The following is a 12,698-nucleotide window of genomic DNA, read 5'->3' on the forward strand; positions in this document are numbered from 1 at the left end:
TTTTTTTTTTTTTTTTGTCATTTTGTTTTAGGCCAGCTTACCCCTTTCAGTATTTCCTGTAGTACAGGCCTCGTAGTGGAGAATTCCCTCAATTTTTGTATGTCTAGAAAGGTCTTAATTTCTCCTTTATATCTAAAGGAGAGCTTAGCTGGATACATTCTTCTAGGCTGGTAGTTCCTTTCACTTACTTAATAGTTCAAATATTTGATTCCATTCCTTTCTGGCTTATAAGGTTTGCGCTGAGAAGTCTGATGATAATCTAATGGGTTTTCCTTTTTAAGTTACAGTTTTCCTCTCCCTGGCTGCCCTGAGAATTCTGTCTTTGTCGTTGATTTTTGATAATTTTAATACAATGTGTCTTGGTGAAGGCCTTTTTGGGTTGAGATAATTGGGTGTTCTGTTGACTTCTTGAATTCCAAGCTCCGGCTCATTCCTTAGATTTGGGAAATTCTCATCCACTATTGGTCTGAAAATGCTTTCTAGTCCCTGCTCCTTTTCCTCGCCTTCAATACCCATTGTTCTTGTCTCCTCTCTTGATGTTACCAGCTGGTTCTTGTATTTCTCTTTCATTATTTGGTTTCTCTCTTCTTCCTTCTGATTTATTTCTAGATTTCTGTCTTCAATATCACTGATCCTTTACTCCATTTGGTCGACTCTATTTCCCAAGCTTGCTATTTAATTTTTCAACTCTTGCTGTGTTTTTTTTTATCTCTAAATATTTTATTTGGTTCTTTTTGAGAGTTTCAATCTCCTTGCTCTTGTTTATCTAGTTGTTTTTTCAATTTCTGAGATAGTTGATGTGACTTGTTTTAGAACTCACTCAGTTTTTTCAGAAGTACCATCCTGAATTCTCTGTCACTTAAGTTGCATATTTCTATGTCTGTAAGCTTATTTTCTGGAGATTTTTCCTTCTGAGATGCCTTATCACCTTGGTCGTCCATGGTGTTTAATGGACTATTTCTCCACCTGGCCATTAATGGAAATGTGTTCTGCTTTTTTTCCAGAAAGAAGATTATATAAAGGTCTCTCTTTAGCCTGCTGCAAAGAAGGCGCATTTCTTTTGGTTTCCAGTAGGTGGCATCTAAGCCTCTTGGATCCCCGCTTTATATAATGCCTTTTTAATTTTCTTGTGTAGATGTTTATTCACGCTCACTATCCTCAGTTTCAGTCCCTGCCAGTGTCAGTGACAGTCTAATCAGCATTGCTCTGATTTCTCTTGGGCTCCGCGATGATAGGTCTTAGATGGTATGGGGGGAGGGGCCCTCTGGGTTGGGGGTTAGGGGCTGAGGCTCAGCCTCAGTTTTGCAACCACAGCCAGTAAAACTGTTATTTCTCTGCCATCTGCTTCTCTGCTTTCTGCCCCATTGACGGCTCTGTAGCAGGTCGCGTGGAGCTCACAGCACTCCCAGGCAAGGCTGTTCAGGGAAATCACCATACCTTCACCCTTCCCCCTCCTCCTACAGGTAGTTCCAGCGGCTGTGAGAGGCAGCTTTTTATTTCTCCCAGTCCACTGCCTGACACCCAGGTTTCTGACCTTTAGTATCTCTTATGAGCAGATCTCATGCTCCAACATGCTGGTGTGCAGTTTAGGTGTTTTTTGTTGAGTTTCACATGTTCAGCTTATTGTTGTTTCAAGGGAGAGATCTGTGGACATCTCTCACTCCATCATGTTTCACAGAATCATCTTATTACCTTTTTAATATTGAAATCTATTCTGTTATAAATGCTGCTATGCCCGGTTTATTCTCAATGTCACTTGCTTGAACTATCACCTGCCACCCCTTCACTTTGAGCCCGTGTTTGTCCTTGGAGATGAGTCTCCTGCACGCAATATATAGTTGGGTCTTTTTTTAAAATCAATCCTACCACTCTGTGCCTTTTGATTGGTGATTTCAGTCCATTTACATTTAGGGTGATTACTGATATATGAGTACTTACTACAACCACTCTATCTTTCACTTTCTGGTTGTTCTATCTCCATTGTTTCTTTTCCTTTGTATTTCTGTCTACTAGTTTAGTTTTGTGGGTTTTTGATATTTTTGTTTCCTCTTTGTGTCAGCTCTAATTTTTCTGTGTGTGTGGTTACCATTAGGTTTTTATAGAAAAAATTTTTCATACATACAATAGTCCTTTTTCTTTCTTTATTCACCTGTGCAAGTTCATTCCTTTTCCTCCTTCCTTTTTTTGTCATAAATTATCCCTTTTTATGCTATGCATTCAAATATTCATTTTTTAAAAGCTGTACTTAAGTCCTTTGTGGACCACGTCTAAGAACTAAACTAATATACTCTTTCAAGAGCTACACTTTGAGTTCATCATTACAAGAAAGGGTGTGGGAGAGAGAATTTATTCATTCTATTTATTGAACACTTTATGCCAGGCACCATCCTATTATTGTATAGCCACACAAGTAACACACTTTGCAGTCAGAGCTCTGACAAAATTATAAAAGGATGTCAAAATTGCTATGTGGGAATGTAGAAGGGAGAGGTGTGACAAACCTAATTTGTTAGTAATTCTCTCTCAAAATCGTAACAGCAAGATATGCCTGGATTATCTAGAGGGCAGACTTAGCAATTTCCACCCTAAAACTAAACCTAGCAGTCCAGACACCTCTTGTGAGTACATGACCCACACCACACACATCATAATTAAAATGTCAAAAGTTAAAGGAGAGAATCTTAAAAGCAGCAAGAAAAAAACAACTTGTACAAGGGAGCTGCCATAAGAGTACCAACAGATGTTTTAGCAGAAACTTTGCTGGCACAATATATTGAAAGAAAAAAAAAATACTTCCAACCAAAAATACTCTATCTGACAAAGTTATTCATTGCAGAAGACCTAAATTTTCCAGACAAGCACAAGCTAAAGGAAGTCATCACCACTGAACCAGTCTTACAAGAAATTTTAAAGAGACTTCTTTATACTGAAAAGAAAGGGTGCTAATTAGTAACAAAAAAAAAACCATATAAACTATAAATCTCAGTAGTAAAGGTAAACATATAATAAAGGTAGATTAATCACTTATAAAACTAGTATGAAGTAAAAGATAAAAGTAGTAAAAATACCTATATTAAGGGATACACAAGATGAGATGTAAAATGTGGCATCCAAAACAAAACATGGGATGAGAGTAAAACTAGATAGAGCTTTATAATGCAGACTTAAGTTGTTATCAACTTAAAATAGACTGATATAAGTTGTTATATGTAAGCAAATGGTGACCACAAAGCAAAAACCTATAGTAGGTACACAAATGATAAAGAGAAAGGAATCCAAGTATACCACTAAAGAAAGTCAGCCAACCACAAAATAGATAAGGAACAGAGAGGAACTGCAAGACAGCCTGAAAAAAATTTAATAAAATGGCAATGAGTACATACATATCAATAGAGTGGCTGAACGTATTAAAAAAAACAAGATCCATCTATATGCTGCTTACAAGAGACTCATTCGCAACGTAAGGATACACCGAGACAAAGTGAAGGGATGGAAAAAGATGTTCCATGCAAACAGAAACCAAAAGCAAGCTGGGGTAGCTATGTTTATATGAGACGAAGCAGACTTTTAAAACAAAGACTGTAATAAGAGACAAAGAAGGTCATTACATAATGATAAAGGGGTCAACCCACCAAGGGATTATAACATTCGTAACTACTTATGCATCCAACATAGGAACCCCTAAATATATAAGGGAAATATTAACAGACCTAAAGGGAGAAATAAACAGCAATATAGTAATAGTAAGAGACTTCAATATCCCACTTTCATCAATGGATAAGTCACCCAGAGTGAAAATCATTAAAGAAACACTGGTCTAAACAGATATATACAGAACATTCCATCCAAAAGAAGCCAAATACACATTCTTAAGTGCACATGGAACATTCTCCAGGACAAATCATATGTTAGGCCACAAAATAAGTCAATAAATTTAGGAAGAGTTGAAATATTGAGCATCTTCTCCAACCAAATGGCATAAAACCAGAAATCAAAAGCAAAATACTGGGAAATTCACAATTATGTGGGGAATTAAACAACATGCTATTGAACAGCCAATAGATCAACAAAGAAATCAAAAAAATTGGAAATGCAACATACCAAAACTTATGGGATGCAGCAAAAGCAGTTCTAAGAGGGAAATTCATAGTGATAAATCCCTATATCAGTAAATAAGAAAAATCTCTACCTAACTTCACACCTCAAGAAATTAGAAAAAGATCAAAAGAGAAGGAAATAAAAATCAGTGAAAAATAAATGAAATAGAGACTAAAAAGACAATTGAAAAAATAAGTGAAACTAAGAGCTGGTTCTTTGAAGAGGTAAACAAAGTTGATAAACCTTTAGCTAGACCCATCAAGAAAAAAAAGAGGACATAAATAAAATCAGAAAGAGGGAACATTAAAACTGATACCACAGAAACAGAAAAGATCATAAAAGACTACAATGAACAATTACCAACAGATTTGACAACCTAGAAGAAATTAATAAATTCCTAGACTTGTACAACTCACCAAGGTAATCATAAAGAAACAGAAAATCTTAACAGACCCATTACTAGTAAGGAGATTCAATCAGTAATCAAAAACCTTTCAAACAAAAGTCCAGGACCAGATAACTTCACTGGTGAATTTTATCAAATATATTCAAAGAATTAACTCCAATCCTTCTAAAATTCTTCACAAAAATACAAGAGGAGAAAACACTTCCAAATATTTATAAGGTCAGCACTACTCTGATACCAAAACCAGACAAGGGCAACACAAGAAAAGTAGGCCAAATCCCCGATGAACATAGATGCAAAACCCCTCAACAGTATATTAGCAAACCAAATTCAAGAATACATTAAAAGGATCAAGTGGGATTTAATTCTAGGGATGCAAGGATGGTTCAACATTTGCAAATTAATCAAGGTGATACACCACATTAACAAAATGAAGGATAAAAATATGATCATCTCAAATGCAGAAAAAGAATTTCACAAAATTTAACATCCAATCATGATAAAAACTCTACAAAGCTGGTATTCTCAATACAATAAAGGCATATATGACAAGCCCATAGCTAACATCATATTCAATGATGAAAAGATTAAAGCACTTCTAAGATCCAGAACAAGACAAATATGCCCCCTCTTGCCAATTTTATTCAACACAGTATCGAAGTTCTAACCAGAGCACTCAGGCTAAACAAACAAACAAACAAACAAATAAATAAATAAATGGCATCCAGATTGGAAAGTAAAATTGTCACTATTTGCAGATGATATGATTTTATATATAGAAAACCCTAAAGATTTCACCAAAAAAATTGTTAGAATTAATCGACAAATGCAGTTACAGGATACAAAATCAATATGGAAAAATATGTTACATTTCTATACACTAAAAATGAACTATCAGAAAAGAGCAATTAAGAAAAGAATACCATTTACAATTACATTAGAAAGAATAAAATATCTAGGAATAAATTTAACCAAGGAGGTAAAAGACCTGTATATTGAAAACTGTAAGACATTAATGAAAGAAACTGAAGAAGGCACAAATAAGTGGAAAGATAGTTCATGCTCATGAATTGAACTAACACTGTTAAAATGTTCATACTACCCAAAGCACTCAACAGATTCGATGCAATCCCTATCAAAATCCCAATGATATATTTCACAGAAATAGAACATTCATAAAATTTGCATAAAACAATGAAAGATCCAAAATAATCTTAAGAAAAACAAATCCTAGAGCATCACACTCCCCAATTTCAAACTATATTACAGAGCTACAGTAATCAAACAGTACAGCACTGGCATAAAAACAGACACATAGATCAATGGAAGAGAATAGAGAGCCCAGAAATAAACCCACACATGTGTAGTCAATTTGTTTACAGAAAAAGGACCAAGAATTTACAATGACAAAAAGACAGGCTTTTAATAAATGGTGTTGGGAAAACTGGACCACTGTCTTAGACCATACATAAAAATTAACTCGAAATGGATTAAAACTTGAATATAAGACATGAAACCATAAACTCCTAGAAAAAAACGTAGGCAGTAAGCTCCTTGATATTGGTCTTGGAGATGATTTTTTAGATTTGATACCAAAAGCAAAGGCAACAAAAGCAAAAATAAACAAGTGGAACAATTATATCAAACTAAAAAGCTTCTGGCACAGCAAAGGAAACCAACAAAATGAAAGGGCAACCTTATAGACTGGGAGAAAATAACTGCAAATCATCCAAAGTATATGAAGAACTCATACAACTCAATAGCCCAAACTCAAACAATCCAATTAAAAAATGGGCAGAGGATCCAAATAGACATTTCTTCCAAAAAAGGTATACAGATGACCAACAGGTACATGAAAAGGTGCTCAACATCACTAATCATCAGGGAAATGCAAATTAAAACCACAATAAGATCACCTCTCACCTGTCAGCATGGCTATTATAAAAAACAAACAAACAAACAAACAAACAAACATAACTGGAGTTGGCAAGGATGTGGAGAAAAGAGAATCCTTGTGCATCGTTGGCGGTAATGTAAACTGATGCAGCCACTATGGAAAACAGCATGGAGGTTCTTCAAAAACTTAGAACTACCATATGATCCAGCATTTCTACTGCTGGGTATTTATTCAAAGAAAATGAAAACACTAATTCGAAAAGATAAATGCACCCTTATATTTGCTGCAGCATTATTTACAATTGCCAGGACACAGAAACAACCTAAATATCTATCAATGGATGAATGGATAAAGTTGAAATATAATGGTACACACACACACACACACACACACACACACACACACACACACACACAAATACTATTCATCCATGAAAAAGAAAGAAATCCTACCATTTGCAACAACATGGATGGACCTTGAAGGCATTATGCTAAGTGAAATAATTCAGACAGAAAAAGGTAATTACCATATGATCTCATGGAATCTAAAAAAAAATGAGCTCATGGGTATAGAGAACAGATTGGTGGTTGCCTGAGGTGGGGGTGAGTAAAATGGGTGAAGAGAGTCAAAAAGTACAAAGTTCTAGTTATGAATAAGTCATGGGGATACAATGTATAGCATGGCGACTGTAGTTAATAATACTGTATTACCGCAGTCCCTAAACCCCAGGCTGCAGACGGGTAGCAGTCTGTGACCTATTAGCAACTGGGCCGCACAGCAGGAAGTGAGAGGTGGGCCAGCGAGCAAAACTTCACCTGTATTTGAAGCCGACCCCCAGCGCTAGCATTACCACCTCAGCTCTACCTCAGATCATCAGGCATTAGATTCTCATAGGCACACCAGTCCCTGATGCCAAAAAGGTTGGGGACAACTGCTGTTACATATTTGAAAGCTAGGAGAGTGGATCTTGAAAGTTCATCCAAGAAGAAAAAAAATTTTGTAACTATGTATGGTGATGGGTATTAACTAGACTTATGATGTGATCATTTTCAAAATATTTGAATATTGAATCATGTATACCCGAAACTAAAGTTGTGTCACATATAGCTCAATAGATTTTTAAAACCTTTAGGAGTTTAGAGACCTCTTGTTGAGTACATGACAGAGTCTTACTCCATAGGCATAAGTGGGAAGAGGCCACTATTTTCCATGCAACTCCAGAAAACCTAACTACTAAGCATCCTAGCCCTCAGCTGGTAAGAAAAAACAACTTAGGGGTCGATGTGGTCCTGTGAGCAGGCACTGTTCAGAGAAGGGGCAACTGAAAGAGTGGCAGCTAAGGCAGAGTCAGAGAAGGCAAGCGGCAAACCACAAAACACAGAAGCACTTCTCAGGCACACGGCCTCTTGTGAGGGTTTGTGAATAACACAGGACAGCAATGAAGTATAATAACGATGCATTCATTGAGTATCTGCTATGATCCTATACTGTTCTAGATGCTCCTTTATAATATTCTATGTCTTATGTTTTTAAAGAAAATGGATGAAATAGATTTTCAACAAAAATGATGAAAATATGTGAATCTGATTTCCTAACTTTTGCTTTTTTAAAGGTTTGAATTTTTTGTTCCCATGGAGGAAGTGAAGAAGAGGTCACTAGATGTTGCAGTGAAAAACAGTAGGCCACTTGGCTCAAACAGAAGGAAGGAGCTAGGAAAAGTAAGTACAAGAAGGACTCTTGGTACTGTCCCTCCTAGCACTCTAGCTGGAGCTCATTAGTAGAACACACTTTTGTAGAAATTCTTATGGTATTATCTGGCTGTTACCAGGACTGACTTAAAGGAGGGTATAGCCTAATTGGGAGGTTTCTGGGTTGTGTGTGTTGTTTTTAATATTCTTGAAACTAAAGAATATAGATGTATAAATTAATGTAATAAACCCTATTTTTAACAAACTTGAGAATGTACAAATTCATTATTGCACAAGTATTTGAACATCTACTATGGTATTAAGTATTGTTTTAATAAATACAGCATTGTGTGTTGTGAAGCTTGGATCTCATTACATCAATATTTTTGTGATGATGAGATTTTAAAGTAGAGCAACTACAATCCTCAGATGCCAAGGAAAAACAAAAAAGAATAGTATTTTTATAATACTTTGTAGTTGTTGTAATTTTAAAAACATCTTCTTATACTCATCTTTTTAAAGCCCACTTCTATGAAGTAGGTGATATTATCCCCATTTTTACAGTTGAGGCAATCATGGTGCCTTGCTTAAAATTGGAAATCAGTTAATGAGTAAAGGCAAGTTGTTCTCTCTTTCTGTAACATTCATAAATAAATTCTTGAGGTATAAATCTAAACAGGAATTCACCTTTTCCCAGGACACTGAGGTCAGTGTCTGCACTGTCCTTCTGGAGAGGTTCCATGTTGAAAGTCCAAAGGAAAAAGAGCCCCTGCTTGAAATTCCAAAACCCAAGGAGGCCCTATTTGAGATCAATTCCATTTATCCCAGTATGTTTCCATTTAATGCAGTTTTTTGGAAGAGAACTGACTATTTGTGATTGTTTAGGTATTGATTGACTTATCAAAAGAAGATCTGATTATGGGCTTCTCACAATGGTAAGTAAGCCTTTTCATTTTATCAAGTTATCTGCTAGTCAAGATATTGTCTCCAAAGTTCTTCTCTTTTCAATACATTTCAACTCCTTTGGTTCTCAGGAAGGGAGACTGTTTACCACCTTTACTTAAGGCTTTACTGCCTGCCTAAAAGATCTCTGTAAGCTCCATTCTCAACTCTGGCCTACTTACAGAGAGATGGGTTCTGCTGGTCCCACACAGGCCCAGGCAGGCTAGACTGTCCTGATGCTGCCACAACACACTCTCAATACTAACATAAGTCCAAACCCAACTGTCTTTCAGGTATGAGCTGACTCCAGATGGACAGCCCAGAAGTTGATGATGAGCTACAATATCACCTTTATATTAAAATGTGTACATATGTATATTTTGTAATTTAAATCAGAACAGCCTTTTGAAAATATAAATACATACATTCTTGTGTGAAATTTAACTGCATGACTGGATAGTATTAGGAAGAAGTAAACATATGTAAAAGCAAATACTATTCTCTCTTGGTTGGATTATTCAGATACCAAAAGAAATGGAAATCCGTGCCTAATAAATTATCAGAACCTCAGTGGTGATTTTTCACTTTTGGTAGGTAATTATAGACCATCTGACTTAGGACTTGCCTAAATGTGTGTGTCAAAAGTGTCCTGTCTCAGACATAAGGAATAAGGGAAGTCTGTTCCTGGAGCAGCTACCAGTATTCCTGGGCAGTGACTGACCAAGGGAAGAGGCCACTTTAATGGGACTAAAACTCCAAAACTAGGCTAGCACTGGTACTTCTGGTACTTCTGGTACTTCTCTGGTACTTCTCTGCCTGGGATTTTGTTCCTGTATCTGAATTTAAACTAAAATGTACTTTTCTGATGGCAACAACGTTACAGTGATATACTTAAATAGTCCAGTGTGGGGTGGCCTAGGACCAAACTCCACCATGTGGTATTATTTCCATAGGAAAATGCAAGCCAAGTTCCAAACCCAGGTCTACATCTGCACTCCCATGCAGAGCACTGGAGAATGCTGCAGAGTGTCAGTGCCAGAGAGGAATAGGGGCTTTCTGTGTCTCTCTCAGACAGGTTTGGGAGGTTGGCTCCACTTTTCTAAGAGGTAGCTAGTTCACTTAAATAACATGTAAATAGTACATTTAAACGAGTGCCTCTTTTGCATTTCTAACTTTATAAAACCAAATATTCTCATCCTCTCTGATGCTCGTAGAGCTTTTATCAAGGTCGCATCCTCTTTTGTCTTACCCACTTAGGCGATATCCCCTTGCCATCAGTTTCCTGTCCCCATCACCACCTTCGTGGCAGCTTTTCTGAAGAATGGTAACATCTTAAAACAAAGGTTTACTTTGTTCTCTCACTTATAAATTATATATGATTTCTTGTTTACTATAAGATTAAAGCCCACTCCTTAATTTGCCTTTTAGACCTAACGCAATCTGGTCTCCAGTTTTTTTCTTCTTTATGTGCAGATGCTCTACTCTAGAATATTCCAAATAGTATATCCTGCCTACCCAAATCCTACTTACCTCTTAAAGCCTATCTCAAGCCCACTTCCTCCAGTCCACGGTGAAGTGGCCTCTCCCCATCACCTATTACATTACTGTCAATACTATGCATTTTTCATTTTAACAATTCTCTGCCTTGTAACATTTAATTTAAAAAAAAAAATGTTTATTAGTTATCTACTAAGGTCACATGCTGAGGGCCTACTTATATTGTGTTTGGTATTTAATGTTTCTGTTTACACTCTGACTGAACTCTAAGCTACCTGAACTGATTTTCACCCCCATCCAAGACTATGCTAAGTACATGGTAGATGTGTAATAAAATTTGTTTCTACCGAGATTTCTATTTTGAATGACAAATTTTCCTAATAAAATGGAGAACCAATGCCTGTCCTATCTACCTCACAATGACATTGAAATGTTCACTAGACAAGTGATTTGAAAATGGTAAAGCAACTGAAATTTAGCACCCCCAACACTACTGATCAAGATGGCAGACTAAGCAGACAAGTGAAAACCTATCCTTCCTCTTCCAAACACATAGAAAACCTAGTTAAACCATGAACATTTATTTTAAACATGGTTGATGTAAAAGTAACAGGTCAGGTTTCTGGTGATAGTCCAAAGAGGAAATCTAAAAGCAGTGTACAGGAACTGAAGGGGTGTTTAAGTGTTGAGGGAACCAGAATTTTAGCAAACACCAGACAGGAGGCAGAGCTACTGTGTGAGGGGCGAGGAACCTGAAAAATTGCATTTTCAAGAAAACACTTTGGCTGCCAATAAGGACAAGGAATTGGTTGTCAGCAATGGGTGAAAACAATCAGCTAATCTCCACTACAAGAGGCATGGGGTCTTAAATTACACACAATTGGCTCAGTGTGTAAATCCTCAAGCTTTGAAACTAATGTGAAAATTGGTTTACAACTGGGAACCATGTGAAGCCCTGTCAGAAGCAACCACAAAACTGGCCCTTAGGGTTGCCACGCCCATCTCCATCTAGGGCACATGTGGGACCACTGCAGCAGATAATTCTCACTGAAGGGAAGCTCAGCGGCAAAAATTATAAAACAATTTAAAAAATATGAAGCATATGGGAATGTCAAACAAAACCAGCCAGTAGTATTTCAGCAAGAAAGAAAACGTAACAGTAAGGCAGAAGTGACACGTGAGAACAGCGGAGAGTGAAGAAATCGGTAGAATATGTCAGTGAACCTAAGTAAATCTCGATTGTTTAAAAAATATGCACAAGTAAGCAACCAGAAATTTTTGCAAAAACTGGGCTCAAAAACACAGAGGCACTAAAATGCTAGAACAAATAGCTAAGAAGGGATATGAGGCTGATTTCAGAGAAAAGTTAGTGTTCAAGCCCTTGTCTTACATAAGAAACTAAAGATAGTTTTATATTTTAAAAATAAATTATTAATATGTGTCACTTACTAGTTTATCACCTCTCAGCTCCAAATCAACCCTTCTTTCTCTGCTTTGATACTGGACATACCACAGACTCGTGTCCTCTGCCAGGATACTTGATATTATGCCTTGTCAATAAAGCACTGAAGAGACTGTAAGGCCAGAGCAAAAACAGGATTTTTCATTCTCTCACTATGTGCTGTTTTCCATAGCAGGTGGTCGTCTGTCCTATGGGGGCTGCTCTTGGTCCCCTAAGCACCTCTCACGGTTTACCCTTGTCTCATGCCTTTGGGCTCTGCTACCCATAACTATGGCCTGATTCATGGTTCAGTACCTTCAGTACCAGCCAGAACCCTCTGGCAAGTTTCTTTGCCACAAGTAGGCTGCTTGTTCCTATGGCAACCAAACTGCTCTTCAAAAGTTGTAATCTCAGCCTGTTGGGAAGGTGCTCTTCTAAATTTCTAAGTTCCTTTCTTGTTCACTCTTCTTTACCCCTGGGGGTAGTATCTGCTTTATGAAGTTGCTTCTCTGTACCTCTTCTCTATACTTCTTTTATCCCCTTTTAGTAGTTAACTATTTTTTACTAGTTAGCAATTCTTGTTTTAAATTTTTCCTGTTTGGCTACCTGTGCAATGTGGTTTTCGTCTCATGAATGGACCTTGACTCACAAAGTACATATTAGAAAATTTAAGATAACCAAGAAAATGGAGTAACAATGGGAAAATCAATAGAGCTAAAGTATAAAACT

At 36.8% G+C, this 12,698-nt stretch overlaps 1 protein-coding gene across 3 annotated transcripts in view; it reads left to right on the forward strand.

Moving 5' to 3' along the window:
- The window catches only part of ESYT3 (extended synaptotagmin 3), a 58,424-nt gene extending 48,823 nt beyond the window's left edge, over nucleotides 1-9,601 (forward strand). For 2 of the 3 annotated variants that reach the window (XM_039837275.1, XM_039837277.1), the window contains exons 21-23: nucleotides 8,014-8,119; nucleotides 8,975-9,024; nucleotides 9,325-9,601. In XM_039837275.1, coding sequence (XP_039693209.1) covers nucleotides 8,014-8,119; nucleotides 8,975-9,024; nucleotides 9,325-9,361 — 193 coding nt within the window. In that variant the 3' untranslated portion in view covers nucleotides 9,362-9,601. Of the gene's footprint in view, nucleotides 1-8,013; nucleotides 8,120-8,974; nucleotides 9,025-9,324 lie in introns of those variants that run through there. The other variant, XR_005647469.1, reaches the window with a different exon arrangement.
- Nucleotides 9,602-12,698: the final 3,097 nt, after the last annotated feature.

The sequence above is a fragment of the Pteropus medius genome, unplaced genomic scaffold (assembly GCF_902729225.1).
Source record: "Pteropus medius unplaced genomic scaffold, Ma_sr-lr_union100, whole genome shotgun sequence".
NCBI lineage: Eukaryota > Metazoa > Chordata > Mammalia > Chiroptera > Pteropodidae > Pteropus > Pteropus medius.